This window comes from Ovis aries, chromosome 8 (assembly GCF_016772045.2).
Source record: "Ovis aries strain OAR_USU_Benz2616 breed Rambouillet chromosome 8, ARS-UI_Ramb_v3.0, whole genome shotgun sequence".
Lineage (NCBI taxonomy): Eukaryota > Metazoa > Chordata > Mammalia > Artiodactyla > Bovidae > Ovis > Ovis aries.
Window position 1 is genome coordinate 15,138,071 of NC_056061.1, and position 17,417 is coordinate 15,155,487.

Sequence of the window (17,417 nt, forward strand, 5' to 3'; positions counted from 1 at the left end):
CCAAAAAGGAGAGAACCTTTAGAACGTTTTGCTTTGGGTCGTACAACATTAGCTATTTTGAGAGACCTCAGGAAAGATTTAAATGTGTCTTCAACTCTTCCTTGAATTTTAAACTGCCATTTCTTTTAATTGCAGCACTGTACAGGGCTAGGCATGAGGTAACACAGTTATGTGGAGTTAATATGCTGGAACAAGTATAATTCAGCTTAGTATCAAGGAAAAGTAGGTAAGCCATAACAACTGACTTGACTAAATTAAGGGAAAAAATAGAAACACAAAAAACAAATAGGTGGAAGAGTGTCAAGAAAAAGGAAACGTAAGGACATATCCTATACATGAAATATAATAGCCTAATGGCTCAGATGGTAAAGAGTCTGCCTGCAATGCAGGAGACCCGGATTCAATCCTTGGGTTGGGAAGATCCTTTGGAGAAGGAAATGGCAACCACTCCAGTATTCTTGCCTGGAAAATACTATGAATGGAAGAGCCTGGCAGGCAATAGTGCATGGGGTCGCAAAGAGTTGGACATGACTGAGTGACTTCACTTTCATTTTCATGAAATACAAATCTGCATTTTTTGTTGTTGTTCAATCTCTCTGTTGTCCGACTCTTTGCAACCCCATGGACTGCAGCATGACAGGCTTCCCTGTCATTCACTGTCTCCTGAGATTTGCTCAGACTCCTGTCCGTTGAGTGGATGATGCTATCCAACCATTTCGTTCTCTGCCACCCCCATTCTCTTCCTACTCTCAGTCTTTCCTAGTATCAGGGTCTTTTCCAAAGAGTTGGCTCTTCATCATCAGGTGGCCAAAGCTCTGGAGCTTCAGCTTTAGCATCAGTCCTTCCAGTGAATATTCAGAGTCAATTTCCTTTAGAATTGACTGGTTTGAATTCCTTGCTGTCCAAGGGATTCTCAAGAGTCTTCTCTAGCACCAGTTTGAAAATATCAATTCTTTGGCACTCAGCCTTCTATATGGTCTAACTCTCACATCCATACATGGCTACTGGAAAAACCATAGCTTTGACTACATGGACCTTTTTAGGCAAAGTGATATCTCTGCTTTTTAATATGCTCCTTAGGTTTGTCTTTTAGTACACATTAAATATTCTTAAGAAACTTGCCATCTCCAGAGTTAAAACTTTTCTATCTTGTTATAATAGTCTTGATTTCCCATTATTGATTAAAAATGCTTTTTGTGAAAATCATTAACTTTACCCATAATAAGATAAAGACATTATGTTTTTCTTCCCCTATACATCTGACAATATAGCAAGTAATGTCATCTGATTTGACAGTCCAGTAGCAATATTTTTATTCTGGAGATCCCCAGAATAAAAAATTAAAAAATCAAGAGATGACAACCAAGAATCAGGGAAGAGTAAGGGGCTTTCTGTTGATGAAGGCCAGCTTTTTGGCTCAGAGATCTTTCATAACTTTCATGCTGATATAAGAATGAGATTTTTTTCCCTATATTTTGACCGAAGAGAAAATTAGGGATGAGAAGTTTTGTGAATAAAAGTGAATGTGATTTTTATAGCTTCCTTATTATGAAATTTTAATTGGAACCTTCTTGTGCCAGCAAATTTCTCTCAGAAAGCATTTTACAAGAAAGAGCCAGGTTCCCTCCAAAGCTCTAGTTTATAAGTACCATTTTTTCATCATAAAACATTTATTTGCTATTTGTTTCAGCTTAACCTAAATGTTTCTTTCTGTTTTATAAACTTCTTAGAATCCCCACTGAGATTATTCATTCTCTCTAGTACTGATGGAAAAACTGGCTGCACTCTCAAAGCCAGGTCTGTTTTACCCAAATGGAGTAAGGAGTCTTGGCAATTGTTCACATGATAAATGGTGACAGATACTCGCTTAAATTATGTAAGAATTTTGTGTAAAAAAATTTGATCTACTAGACTAGACCTTCCTTATATTAGGAAGAAGACCAAAATTGTGTTAATGGTTTGGTATAATTTATGAATGATGATGAAACTTATGTGGTCTATCATTTGAAATGAAGTTGAATTCCATATATTAAAACAATTACAACTAGAAAAGTTGTATTCGTTGAAGGGGCACTTATTTCCTTTATAAATATCGATATGTATTAAGCTTGGGCTTCCCTGATAGCTCAGTTGGTAAAGAATCTGCATGCAATGCAGGAGACTCTGGTTCAGTTCCTGCATCAGGAAGATCTGCTGGAGAAGGGCTCTGTAACCCACTCCAGTGTTCTTGGGCTTCCCTTGTGCTCAGCTGGTAAAGAATCCACCCGTAATGCGGCAGATCTGGGTTTGATCCCTGGGTTGGGAAGATCCACTGGAGAAGGGAAAAGCTTCCCACTCCAGTATTCTGGCCTAGAGAATTCCATGGACGTCCATGGGGTCACAAAGAGTCAGACAGGACTGATGGACTTTCACTCTCATGCATTAAGCTTAATGTCAATAATTAAAAGACTTCAATTAAAAATGACATTTATAAATGTACCCCAATAACCAGTAACTTTTGGTAATGTTAAAGTCAAATTTTATTTCAAAATAACTATTGAGTCTTTCTAATTTATTTAGTAACTGAAGCCCTAAATTCTCAAGGATCTGTTATAAAAATAGCCATATCTTTGAAGTAATACTTTAGAGTAATGTATACTTTAATTTTAAATGATAACCAACTTTTTTCTTAAATATCAATAATTTAGTCACATACAGGAAAAACTCAATTCTATGATGTTTTTAGGTATTTTTGACATTTTAAAGGCAACAATGTACTTTTGCAATTCATTTCCAGCTACAGACAAATGTAGGAAATGTATATAGATAAAAATATGGAAAAGGTAACTATATGTAAATAATATGATTTTGAAAATTGACAGTTACTAGAAATGAATCTTATATTTTCCTTACCTTGTAGAAAGATGCAATAGAAAATTTATACTAAAATATCTTCAGCAAGCAATGATTCTGCATAAAAACTACATTTTAAAAGGGTTAAAAAGTTTTTAGATAAACTCCAAATAATTGTAGCACCCAGAAAATAAATAAATAAAATAAAAAAGAACAAAAAAGAAAATGCAAAATACTCAGAAGCTATTCAGAGATGAGTGTGTGGATGGAGAGCTTCTCATTTGAGTCTAAGACTCAAAAAACTTTAATTGAGCATTTGCTTCCCAGAATGTAAAAGCATTGAGAGGGAAAATAAATACCAGAAGGAAAAAGAACAGATGTGGCAATCTTTATCCATATAAACATAATCCATTCAAAAATAATGCAATCATTTTATTGTTTATAAAGTTTCTTTTTTTTTTTCATTTTTGAAAGGTTTGGGTGCAATCTACTTTATCCATTTCAGATGTGAATTTTAATTAACAAACTTTTTTGCACTTTGAAATATATAAAATAATCTTTCTCTTTGCATTCTCTTTTGCATACTAAATTCAGAAACAAAAACATTTGTCATTATGTCAGAGAACTTTGGATGTGAGAGACCTAAAAGACAAGCTTCACAAAGATAGGTTAGAAGCTGGCACTTCTTTCCTTCCCACGCCTTAGTTCATTTGTAAGTTTTTGTTAGGGTCAGTCTACTGCAAACTTCATATTCCATATTGTAGGGGAAAGAACAGAGTTTTCAGTGATCCTTAGTTTTAAATCCTTGTTGTGTCACTTACATGGTTTGTGAATTTGTGGAAGTTACTCATCTTTCCTGAGCCCGTTTTATCCCATAAAGGATATGTAGACTTTCATCTGAGAACTAAGTATATATTCTAACACATATAAGGTCATGTGCTGTATTCTATTATAGTGTTCTACTACAGTGTAATTTTATATCACCTTAAAATCAGCTTCATTAAACCAAACCAACACAATATTTTGGCCTTGTTCTGATCATATAAGATAACTATTTATGTTACCGAATCCAAGCACACTCTGCTCACCGCACAACAAGCTAATATACCTGAGAGACAAGATATTGAGGCAAGGAATACAACTTTATTCGGAAAACCAGCTGATTGAGAAGATAGCAGATCTAATGTCTCAAAATAACTATCTTGCCAGGGTCTGGATGCCAGGTTCTTTTATAGAACAGAGAGCGAGGAAAGTTGAGGAAGTAAAGTAAAATGCCATTATCTTGCAAATATCTCCGGAATGGCCAACCTCAGGGAGGGGATATGATACCTCTTTGGCCTTAGAAAGCATCACTACGAACAAAGCTAGTGGAGGTGATGGAATTCCAGTTGAGCTGTTTCAAATCCTGAAAGATGATGCTGTGAAAGTGCTGCACTCAATATGCCAGCAAATTTGCAAAGCTCAGCAGTGGCCACAGGACTAGAAAAGGTCAGTTTTCATTCCCATTCCAAAGAAAGGCAATGCCAAAGAATGCTCAAACTACCGCACAATTGCACTCATCTCACACGCTAGTAAAGCAATGCTCACAATTCTCCAAGTCAGGCTTCAGCAATACGTGAACCGCGAACTCCCTGATGTTCAAGCTGGTTTTAGAAATGGCAGAGGAACCAGAGATCAAATTGCCAACATCCGCTGGATCATGGAAAAAGCAAGAGAGTTCCAGAAAAACATCTATTTCTGCTTTATTGACTATGCCAAAGCCTTTGACTGTGTGGATCACAATCAACTGTGGAAAATTCTGAAAGAGATGGGAATACAGACCACCTGACCTGCCTCTTGAGAAATCTGTATGCAGGTCAGGAAGCAACAGTTAGAACTGGACATGGAACAACAGACTGGTTCCAAATAGGAAAAGGAGTACATCAAGGCTGTATATTGTCACCCTGCTTATTTAACTTCTATGCAGAGTCCATCATGAGAAATGCTGGGCTGGAAGAAGCACAAGCTGGAATCATGATTGAAATATCAATAACCTCAGATATGCAGATGACACCACCCTTATGGCAGAAAGTGAAGAGGAGCTAAAAAGCCTCTTGATGAAAGTGAAAGAGGAGAGTGACAAAGTTGGCTTAAAGCTCAACATTCAGAAAACGAAGATCATGGCCTCTGGTCCCATCACTTCATGGGAAATAGATGGGGAAACAGTGGAAACAGTGTCAGACTTTATTTTTTGGGGCTCCAAAATCACTGTAGATGGTGACTGCAGCCATGAAATTAAGACGCTTACTCCTTGGAAGAAAAGTTATGACCAATCTAGATAGTATATTCAAAAGCAGAGATATTACTTTGCCAACTAAGGTCCGTCTAGTCAAGGCTATGGTTTTTCCTGTGGTCATGTATGGATGTGAGAGTTGGACTGTGAAGAAGGTTCAGTGCCAAAGAATTGATGCGTTTGAACTGTGGTGTTGGAGAAGACTCTTGAGAGTCCCTTGGACTGCAAGGAGATCCAACCAGTCCATTCTGAAGGAGATCAACCCTGGGATTTCTTTGGAAGGAATGATGCTAAAGCTGAAACTCCAGTACTTTGGCCACCTCATGCGAAGCATTGACTCATTGGAAAACAGTCTGATGCTGGGAGGGATTGGGGGCAGGAGGAGAAGGGGACGACCCAGGATGAGATGGCTGGATGGCATCACGGACTCGATGGACATGAGTCTGAGTGAACTCCGGGAGATGGTGATGGACAGGGAGGCCTGGTGTGCTGCGATTCATGGGGTCGCAAAGAGTCAGACACAACTGAGCGACTGAACTTACTCTTGGAGCCATTCACAGGTAAGCAGGGTCAGACAGCATATTAAAAAGCAGAGATATCACTTTGCCAACAGAAATCCATATAGTCAAAGCTACGGTTTTTCCAGTAGTCATATACTGATATGAGAGTTGGACCATAAAGAAGACCAAGGACCTAAGAATTGATACTTTTGAATTATGGTGCTGGAGCAGACTCTTGAGAGTCTTTGGACAGCAAGGAGATCAAACCAGTCAATCCTAAAGGAAATCAACCCTAAATACTCATTGGAAGGACTCATGCTGACATTCCAATACTTCGGGCACCTGATGGGTAGAACCTACCCATTGGAAAAGACCCTGATGCTCAGAAAGATTGAAGGCAAAAGAAGGGGGCAGCAAAGAATGAGATGATTAAAGACATCACTGACTCAATGAAAATGAATTTCATCAAACTCTGAGAGATAGTGGAGGATAGAGAAGTCTGGCATGCTGGAGTCCATGAAATCGCAAAACGTCCAACAGGACTTAGTGACTGAACAACAATAGCAGAGTCATATTATCTTCCTATGAGCTGAACAAAGGCTGAACAGAGGCACTTTTAGTTTAATAATCAGGCAGAGGGGTAGAATTCCCGGAGGCGGGCATTACGTATGACTACAATAATAAAAGCAACAAAAAGCAAAGGTTAAAATCAAAGAAACATATCCATCATGGAGTCAGAATTGGCTCTTCCTTGCAACATGGAGATCACGTTTCCACAGTCTTTTTTGAAGCTTAAAGAAGTGTCCATAATCTGGTATCTTGAAAATGTTTGGACTTATACTAATTAGCTCTGGATTCCTTTGGACATGTACTTCATGAATGGTACTGTTTCACAAAGAGTTGTCAGCCTTTACCTACTGGACAGGGGTAGGCACTCAGCAGGCACCTCCTTCAGCTGGCATTGAGAGTAACTTGCATACTCATCTCAGAATTCACATACCATTTTCCCAGGAGCAGCTTTTGCAGTTTCATGTGGTGCTCTTGGGTTTGGGCCTCTGCTGCCTCCATTATATGCAGAGTACGTCATGAGAAACGCTGGACTGGATGGAGCACAAACTGGAATCAAGATTGCCAGGAGAAATATCAATAACTTCAGATATGCAGATGACACCACCCTAATGGCAGAAATTAAAGCAGAACCAAAGAACCTCTTGATGAAAGTGAAAGAGGAGAGTGAGAAACTTGGCTTCAAGCTCAACATGCAGAAAACTAAGATCATGGCATCAGTCCCATCACTTCATGGCAAATAGATGGGATAAAAGTGGAAACAGTGTCTGACTTTATTTTTCTGGGCTCCAAAATCACTGCAGATGGTGACTGCAGCCATGAAATTAAAAGATACTTGCTCCTTGGAAGAAAAGTTATGACCAACCTAGACAGCATATTAAAAAGCAGAAATATTACTTTGCCAAAAAAAGGTCCATCTAGTCAAGGCTATGGTTTCTCCAGTAGTCATGTATGGATATGAGAGTTGAACTATAAAGAAAGCTGAGTGCCAAAGAGTTGATGCTTTTGAACTGTGGTGTTGGAGAAGACTCTTGAGAGTCCCTTGGACTGCAAGGAGATCCAACCAGTTCATCCTCAAGGAAATCAGTCCTGAATATTCATTGGAAGGACTGATGCTAAAGCCGAAACTCCAATACTTTGGCCACCTGATGCGAAGAACTGACTCACTTGAAAAGACCCTGATACTGGGAAAGATTGAAGGCAGGAGGAGAAGGGGATGACAGAGGATGAGATGGTTGGATGGCATCACCAACTCAATGAACATGGGTTTGGGTGGACTCTGGGAGTTGGTGATGGACAGAGAGGCCTGGCGTGCTGAAGTCCATGGGATCGCAAAGAGCTGGACAGAACTGAGTGACTGAACTGAACTGAACTGAACTATGTCCCTTAATGAAAGTGAAATGTTAGTCTCTCAGTCAGGTCCAACTCTTTGCAACCCCATGAACTATAGCCCACCAGAATCCTCTGTCCGTGGAATTTTCCAGGCAAGAATACTGGAGTGGTTAGCCATTCCCTTCTCCAGGGTATCTTCCTGACCCAGGGATTGAACCCAGGTCTCCCACATTGCAGGCAGATTTTTTACAATCTGAGAAATCCATGTTGTAACTGTAAACTTTATCCCTTGTTAATATCATACCCAAAATTCCTTGAAGGAATAGTTTAAGATTCAAACCCTGGCAAAGGATTTGACTTAAGGTTACCTGATCATTTACTGATTTGTTGACATAAACCAACTGTTTATATAAGGCTCTGGGCAGTCACTGGAAAATGCTCTAGTATTTCTGGTTGTGAATTGTTGTTAGTAGCTGATAATGAGAAAAACTGACTTCTAAGAAAAATTCAGCATTCACTAAAGCAAAAGTCAAGGGAAAGACTGGATTCAGGTTCTGAAAAGCCAGTTTCCTTTACTCCATATAACTCAAGTGAAGAGTTTTACTATTACAGTAACCTAATTACAATGTAAAGAGAGGTACTCCCACCATGTGTCTATAGCGTTGCATTCCTTCAAGAATCCCAGACAAAATTAGAAGGCAATTGGCCGGGGGGTGGGGGGGGGAACATGAAGAAGAGTATTATTACTGAATCCTTTTACTTTCTTAGTCTTCATCGCAACATGGTCACACTATCTAGTTGGACACTGACACCCACCACTCAGCAGCAGCCAAAATTCCTCTTAAAACATAACTCATCACAATACAATTACTCTGCCTGAAACCTGTCAGTGACTTCCTACCTTACTCAGAATAAAATGGAAAATTCTTATTGTGAACAAGATTCGATGTGATTGTCCCAGCTACATCTCTGACCATTTCTCTTCCCACTCCCCTCCTACATCTGCTGCTCCAGCCACTCTGGTCTCCATGCTCTTCTTCAAATATAGCTAGAATGCTCCTCTTTGAAGGTCTTGGCACATATGTTTCCTCTGCAGGAAGATTCTTCTCCCTAGTTTTGTTCAAGCATCTTTTGAAATGGTGCTCATTCAAAAAGGTATAACCCTGTTCCCTTTCAAAAAAAAAAATAAATAAAAGCCACTTCCCATTCCCTCATACTCTAATCCTCTAAACCTAGCTTTGTATTTTTTCTGACCCTTATTATTATATGACTTTATATACATGTATATATGTATTCATATATAATGCATACACATAAACAAACATATTCATTAAGACTTAAAAATGGACTTTTCTCTAGCCTTAAAATATTTTAAGCCATAGCAGTCAGAGAACATAAGCAGCTATTTACAAATTGAAAGCTTTTTAAGTTAACTGTTCTCAGAAAAATTAAGAAATAGATGCAAGATGAGACATACTTCCTTGGAGAAATAAAGGAATAGACAAGTGAAGAGAGACTTGAGTATATTCTACTCATTCCCCCTGCCTTTTATGGTTGAAGACAGATTTGCTTACAGTTGCATTATGCAGAAACTACTATTTATAGAATAACTGGAACCCACTTCTTCATTCCAACCCAATGCCCCTTCATAGCATGTTAATTCCTATTTTTTTCTCAAAGTTTCACAATATATAGTATTCCTGATATAGCCTCCCTCAACACAGAAAAATAAGAATTAATGTGCATTTACTCAGATCAACAAATGTCACACTTAGAAAAACTGAAGATTTTATGTAGTCAGATTTTGATTGTTTCAAAAATATAGGAATATATGCTATCCGTACTTTTTTTGAACGTCCACTCTTGTCCAAGCACTTTGGCTCAGTTTCTTCACAATAAGTTGGCGAGGTAGATTTTGCTCGCTCCGTTTTTCAAATGAGGTAAATGGAGATCAGTGTGTTACGGCACATTGCAGTGTCAGAACCAGAAGGGGCCAGAGACAGAATTCGGACCAAAGTCAGCCGTGCTAGCACCCTTCCATCGCCCCTTGTTTCGTTCCTCTCTGCAGATAACAATGGAAAGCTCTGATAGTCATTAGTGTAACTGAGCTTATCTGTTGATGTGAAGTTTTCCATGCTGTACTGTGACTGGGGCTCCAGGTCAGCCTCTGCCACTCTAAAGAAACAAGGTGACAGAGAGGAGGTGTGTTGGAATGCATTGTTATGAAAGAAGCATGCCCTTATTTACTTAACTGGGACCAAGAATACATCAATCCTGGCCACAGAGAGTTACAAAAGCATGTAAATTTTGGATAATCTCTACGCAAGAAAGGCATGAGTGGGGAGAACAAAACATAAGATGAAAATGAAGCATTTGCATTTGTTTGCTCGTTTTGCTAGGAACAGGCGTCTTCAAAAAGCTTTACAATTATAATTAACTATTGTGTATTCTCTGGCTTTGAGATGGCATAAAAACATTTAAAAGCAAGAGAAAAGCCCATTGTAAGGGCTTAGGAAGTAAAAAGTAAGTCATTTAATTTTTCTTTCATCTGATGTTAATTTATGCAGAAGCTAATAACATATTTGTGGCTCAGAGCTGCTTATGGTGGAGAGGATTTCTCTCTCAGCCAGTCTTTGCTGTGATCCCTACCAGATAGAGCCATCATTTCCCAGCCTATGACACTTTCTCAGAGAAAGGCACTATACTGATAAGTTCACACTCTATGGACACACTTAATTGCGAACCCTCTGAGAACCAGTGATATAAAATGTCCTAACTCTTCTCTCGCTGTTACTAACAAAACAGCAAACAAATTGGAGGAGAGCATGAGGAGGAAATTGGATATGTGGGTGCATAGTCAGGTGGAAAGAAAGGAGTATTGTTGACTACTGAAGGAGAAAAATGTCAAGGGAAAGAGAGTCTTCATATAAGAAACATGGATTCCTTTTATATCCAAGAAGGAGATAATTAAATTGTTGTACCTTTTATAAATGAAAAACTTAATTTCTCTGCTGCCAGATCACATAGAGAATAGATGGTAGTACTTGAAGAAATGCAGGGATCTTCAGAAGTTGATATTTTAAATAAATTAACCATGAATAAAGTAAGTCCCATAATGACAGCTTAAAGGTCTAATTCATAAAAATGTTATTAAAGTACATTATTTATACCTGCTTTTTGTGGATTTCTGTTCTTATTCATGACTCTTTCAGTGTATGGTCGTAATCACAGGAAGAGTGTATAATGGAAGCATTAATCAATCTGAACTAAAGCAAGGATACTGTATCACTACAATAAAATCCCAGCTATATTAATATAAAGGGTAGAATTTATTACACAAGGTAATTCTCTTTAAAAAAAAAATGAAAAGAATGTCTTCCATCTCATGGCCTCAAATACCTACTTTCATTCCCAAGTTTAATATAAGATGAACTAATTATCATGAACTTTTCAATAAAATATTTATTCATCTACATTATGAAACTTAGAGACTCAGATACTAAGTTGGATACTAAATTGTGATCTTATCATGACTATGGCACTGATTTTTAAGATAGGCTAGGAAATATTTATAGTTAGTCTCTGTGTTAATTGACTCCTTTTCTGACACGTGGCATCTGATGGTAATGTTTATTAGCAAATGCCAATTCAATTGTCTGGCATATGTATCTATTTAGATAGGATGGAAAATTTCCTGCAACGTAAAATTTCCCCCAGAGAAGCTGAAAGTACTGCTACTTAAATCAAAAGTATATTTATTCAGAATTTTAAGCATGATTTACATATTTAATATGGATAAACCTTTAGGAAAAAGCAAAGTAGAATTCACTGGGTTTATTTCTGATTCTAGAACTATCAAAATCTGACTTCTTGACTTTCTACTTCTGATTAGATGAGTTGTAATGGTATACTGTAGATACATTTAGACAGAGTGTGAATATATTTCTCCCTACCACACCAACTTATCTCTAAGAGTCATGAAAAGAGGTTCTTTATAAATTATACTTCTGAAACTGAAAGAAAGGGTTGTGTTTGATCTTGTAGGTAAAAAAATCTCTATACCTAAGGGAATGAATTAATTCCTGTATTTAATAAGATGCAGTCATTAGTAGGCAACTGAAGCATTCATACTAGAACTACACATTGAATTTCTTCAGCATAGGAACAATCTCATAATAGTTCTGGGTAATAATAATTTTTGAATGCCTAGAATTTATACTTGAGTTGAGGAGACAAATTGCAAACAGAAAGGTATTTCAAATATAAGGTAAATCGTACTACTAACTGAAGATAAAAATCAGTCAGTTTCCGACATTAACTGTGTTTATAGCTGCCTCACACCTAAAAGTACTGATACTCCATTTTAACAACTGTGTACTTCTGCTTGACTTTGTTATTTGAAATGAGAGCACTTACCAGAAAAATGTCCAGGGATGTCTAGTTGTTACATGGCTATCGCTGGCCACCATTTGAGTTTCCTTCTGCCCCTCAGACCAAGGTTTTCCCAGATATCTGAAAGAGAAATCCTCCATGAAGAAGTCTAGAGGCCCCACAAACTGTCAAACCATTCTACGTGTCAGTCACTTTTACTGCAACCTCTGGGTGAAAAGATAGTCTGAGCACGCTGATTGATAGAGCCACTCAGAAAGGGCAGTGGAAGTTATGTCCCCAGTACAGTGCCAGACAAATGTCACCAGACTCCAAATGTCTGTTGACAAGAGGCAGATTTGAAAAACAGTAAAATCAAAGTAGATATCATTAATGGCCTACTGTGGGCTTCCCTGGTGACTCAGGCAGTAAAGAATTTGCCCACAATGCAGGAGACCTGGGTTCAATCTCTGGGTTGGAAAGATCCCTTGGAGAAGGGAACGGCTACCCACCCCAGTATTCTTGCCTGGAGAATTCCATGGACAGAAGAGCCTGGTGAGCTACAGTCCATGGGGTCGCAAAGAGTCAGACACAACTGAGCAACTAACACACACACAACAGCCTAATGTATAATTTCTAAGGAGACTGAACATATGAAAACAAAATAATTCTTTTAGCATATCTGCAAAATCATTCCTCTGAAATTATATTTTAATTTCCAGTATTAATATCTTACTTTAGGCACTAGACAAACAATTATTTGGTTCAGAAAGCTTGAACTATCTTTTTCACTTTTTATAAAGAATATTAGCAGCCTACCATTGCATGCACTTGCTGTGAGCCAGCCCCTGTGCAGAATGTTTTGTAAACATTGTATAACTTTAAAGGAAGTACTATTATTTTACAAAAGAGGAAAATAAGGCTTAGTGAGATTAAATCACTTGCTCAAAGTCACAGAACTATCTGGAGGCAGAATTAACTTTAATAGTAATCCTTTATTTAAAACTTGATTTTCCTTTTGTACTAAATTTTCCTAAAGGGAATGTTTTAAATTTCTTCTCTAGAAAAAGAAGAAGAAAAGAAGAAAGCTGAGAAGAAAGTGACTTCTGAAACAAGAAAGAAAGGTAAGCAATTTTAAAGCTGCTGCTGCCGCTAAGTTGCTTCAGCCGTGTCCAACTCTGTGCGACCCCATAGACGGCAGCCCACCAGGCTCTGCCATCCTTGGGATTCTCCAGGCAAGATCACTGGAGTGGATTGCCATTTCCTTCTCCAATGCATGAAAGTGAAAAGTGAAAGTGAAGTCCCTGAGTCCTGTCTGACTTTTAGCGACCCCATGGACTGCAGCCTACAAGGCTCCTCCATCTATGGGATTTTCCAGGCATGAGTACTGGAGTGGGTTGCCATTGCCTTCTCCAATTTTAAAGCTAACATATCTTAATTAGTATCCATTTGTAATATTACAGTTAAAGCTGTTGTTTTCTAGGAAAGAAATTCCCTTAACAATTTTAGTTATTGTTTTTAACAAATATTTCAAATAAAGTTGAGATTGATAATTTTTATAAGAAAATTCAAGCCTAAACACTCTTAAAATGTGTTACTGATTATTTTTTTCTTTCCTTAGTAATGATACTTAATTCTACTTCATTACTTCTCTTGATTATATATATATGTTACTATTACTATTTAATTTAGTTTAATAAAATGGTCTATCAAAAGAGCAAATTACTGAATATATGGGAAAGAAACTAGTTGATTGGTTTGCTATTTTGTTCTTTTTGAATGACCTTTTCAAATAGTGCATCTGAAGTCCCAAGTGATCTCAAGACTTTTCTGAGCTTTTGACATGCTTATGGTGGCCTGATAACCCAGAGAACATTCAATATATCCCTTTTAATGCCCTTTAGAAAAACTGCTGGATTATGTCATAATTAACATTGCTATCTAATATCCGTACAATCATGAGAGATTATTTTTTTGACTTAATGAAAACTTGTTCCTTCCCTGAAAGGAAAGCACACCAAAACTACTGTTCTGTTACAGTGCTCAGTTCAGTTCATTTCAGTTGCTCAGTCGTGTCCAGCTCTTTGCAACCCCATGAATCGCAGCACGCCAGGCCTCCCTGTCCATCACCATCTCTCGGAGTTCACTCAGACTCACGTCCATCGAGTCAGTGACGCCATCCAGTCATCTCATCCTCTGTCGTTCCCTTCTCCTCCTGCCCCCAATCCCTCCCAGCATCAGAGTCTTTTCCAATAAGTCAACTCATCACATGAGGTGGCCAAAGTATTGGAGTTTCAGCTTTAGCATCATTCCTCCCAAAGAAATCCCAGGGCTGATCTCCTTCAGAATGGACTGATTGGATCTCCTTGCAGTCCAAGGAACTCTCAAGAGTCTTCTCCAACACCACAGTTCAAAAGCATCAATTCTTCAGCGCTCAGCCTTCTTCACAGTCCAACTCTCACCTCCATACATGACCACAGGAAAAACCATAGCCTTGACTAGATGGACCTTAGTCGGCAAAGTAATATCTCTGCTTTTGAATATGCTAGTTCACTCATATTTGACATGACCATTGACTTTAATTTAGAATCACTCTATACGAGATAAATTGGATGTTAATAGCAGTAAAATGTGCCCTGAAATAGGAGAAGGCAATGGCACCCCATTCCAATACTCTTGCCTGGAAAAATCCCATGAATGGAGGAGCCTGGTGGGCTGCAGTCCATGGTGTTGCGAACAGTTGTACACGACTGAGCAACTTCACTTTCACTTTTCACTCTCATGCACTGGAGAAGGAAATGGCAACCCACTCCAGTGTTCTTGCCTGGAGAATCTCAGGGACAGAGGAGCCTGGTAGGCTGCTGTCTGTGGGGTCACACAGAGTCGGACAGGACAGAAGCAACTTAGCAAACAGATGTTTATAATTTTCTCATTTTACTGCCAGAAAAAGAAGATGTCAAAATGAAAACTGAGAAGGAAACTGCCATGGATGTGAAAAAAAAAGGTATTGTACTTTCTTTGCTTTCTTGGACTATGTTCAGGATGCTCGTTAATGACGGAATCTCAGGGCAGTTTAAACAGATTTAATATAGGTACTTGAATCTGTCCATGTACAGGATGCCAAAGCAAAAAATGCTCAGTACAAGGTTAAACAGATAGGACTTTATTTAAAGTTATTGCAATAGGAGAGAGAGACCAGAAAGCATTCTGAACTCCATTTCACTGAAACCAAAGCAAGAGAGTTTTTAAGAGCTGGAAAAGGGTGGGAGGATTGTAAGCCATCTGTGTTTGCTGATTGAGCTTACTCAGAAGCAGAGTGAACTTTTTCTTATTTTCAAGGCGAGAGAGTAGTTCTGCAACTTGGAGCAAGGCTCCCAAGGGAATTAGGTTCCTACTCTACAGAACCTGGAGATGGATGTACTATCTTTCTTGATGATTATATTTCAAAGAAGTGGCTTCCACATCTCTGAAAAAAGCACTCTAGGTTGTAAAACTGAAAGAAGGCTTTTAAGAAGATTTATGTCTTGAAAAAGTAGAAAAATAATTTACAATTACAAGTTTTCTAAAGTAAATGCTGCAAGAAAAGAAAGGTCAGGAGCCTACGGACCAAAAGGTGCCTGTCTAAGTTTAGTGAAGCTGAGGCCATCTTTGTCAAGACATAATGAAACTGGGAAGAGCTACATAGTATAACTTTACAAAGATGAGAAGTGAAGAACACAAAGATAATAATGCATTCTATTAAGAAATAGTGTTGTTCAACAGTGTAGATTTTTGCTTTAAATTTCTGCTTTTACTCTTGTTCAAACATGAATATCTGCTTTTATTCCAGTTAAGCTTAAATCTAGGTGGAAAAGATAGTAGTCTCAGACATTATTGTTTGGTGTAAGTACTTTCACCCCAAATATTTCCTCCACTACTGTCAGTGATGCTTGAAATTCCACCATTAGAGAAACTCCATTTGTTTGAATTATGAAAGAATTGTCCTCTATTAAAATGCAAATCTCTTAGGGCCTTTGTGCATGGGGTAGCAAACGAATTCCTCTGAGCTATATTAACACAAAGCAAATGAGACTTCCTGATCTTCCCTGTGTGATAGTAAGCTGAAAACAATGCCATTGAAAATGAGTCAGTAGGTAAGCTTAAATGAAGGTTAAATTGAAGAAAGCTCCAAGGTAGGACATGGTGTTGGGAGAGTAGAGTGGGCTGGATGCCATTAGTGAAGACTTCTTTTAGGAAATAATAGCGTTGGTTGGGAAAAAAGATGTGGTAAAGGAGAAAAAGGAGATCATAGGATGACAAACTAGACATTGATTACTCTTAGTAAGTAGTAAATAGAAATTACAGAAAACCTCTACATCGTGCTATAAGTAGGGTAAAAACGTTGTAAAATACATGACTGCTAGGCTTATGAAATAATCCAGGAAGAGATAGTCATGTGTTCTCTGATTTGAGGACTTGAGTGCCAATTACTTTGAATTTCAATTATTATTATTATATTAATTTTATTATTGAACATTCATTTATCTTGTTTTGTTTAAAGCATTCTTTATTCTTCTAGTGAAATATATATCTTATTGTTGCAGGAAGGGGGACCCCTTCCAGGGCCCGAAACTGGGCTCTTGTCTAACACTGGGAAATGAATTGTCCGAGGAGACACTTATGCTGAGAAAGCAAGAGATTTTATTGGGTAAGGGCACCAGGGTGGAGAGCAGTAGGGTAAGGGAACCCAGGAGAACTACTCTGCCACATGGCTTACAGTCTCAGGTTTTATGGTAATGGGATTAGTTTCCTGGTTGTCCTTATCCAATCATTCTGACTCAAGTCCTTCCTGTTGGCGTAGCCAAGATGGATGCCAGAGAGAAGGATTCTGGGAGATGGTTGGACATGTGGTGTCTCCTTTTGACCTTTCCCGAACTCTTCCGGTTGGTGGAGCCTTATTAGTTCCCTGTTCCTTACCAGAACCTCCTGTTGTAAAACAACTCAAGCAAATGGTTACTATGGTGCCTGGCCAGGGTAGGTGATTTCAATCAGTGAACTTCCCCTAACATTATCATAAGAAAGGGAAACATAGTTCTCACCACATGATGATACTGAGAGTTGATTGCTTGGATCACCGTATCTGTGACAGCTATATGATTGAGTGCTAAAGAGAAACGCGGTTTTACCTGGGCCATCAGTTTTACTGAAGCTTTTGCAGAGGAAAGTTTTGAATTAGAATTGTCAAAGTCTTTATCACAGGTGTGAAAAAGCAAAATCCTGAAAAATACTTTCAGGAAAATGCAATGGTGTGTATATGGTGGTAGTTTTGATTTGAATTTTGGTTTTGAAAGGAAAGGCACCACACTTTTCTGTTCAGAGAGTGATGGGAAAATCTGATATGTCTCTGCTACTGGGAGACCTGTGTTATTAGCACAGCAGTCATGTCAGAGTGAGATTGTACACCACTGGCAGCAGAACTAATTATGCCAGTATCCTTACCTGCAAGGCCAGTGCTCATCCACTGAAGCACGGACTGATGTGGGTGACTGCGCAGCATATCTGGGGAG

General features: G+C 38.4%; 1 protein-coding gene and 1 long non-coding RNA gene across 56 annotated transcripts in view; one reads left to right on the forward strand and one right to left on the reverse strand.

The window, feature by feature from the left end:
* The window catches only part of LOC105608241 (uncharacterized), a 61,169-nt gene extending 49,105 nt beyond the window's left edge, over positions 1-12,064 (reverse strand). For all 6 annotated transcript variants that reach the window (XR_009601597.1, XR_009601594.1, XR_009601595.1 and 3 more), the window contains exon 1: positions 11,920-12,064. This is a non-coding gene — a long non-coding RNA (uncharacterized LOC105608241). The remainder of the gene's footprint in view (positions 1-11,919) is intronic.
* The window catches only part of TRDN (triadin), a 406,058-nt gene that overhangs the window by 190,330 nt on the left and 198,311 nt on the right, over positions 1-17,417 (forward strand). For all 50 annotated transcript variants that reach the window (XM_060419417.1, XM_060419418.1, XM_060419419.1 and 47 more), the window contains 2 exons: positions 12,936-12,995; positions 14,816-14,875. In XM_060419417.1, the coding sequence (XP_060275400.1) occupies positions 12,936-12,995; positions 14,816-14,875 (120 nt within the window). The remainder of the gene's footprint in view (positions 1-12,935; positions 12,996-14,815; positions 14,876-17,417) is intronic.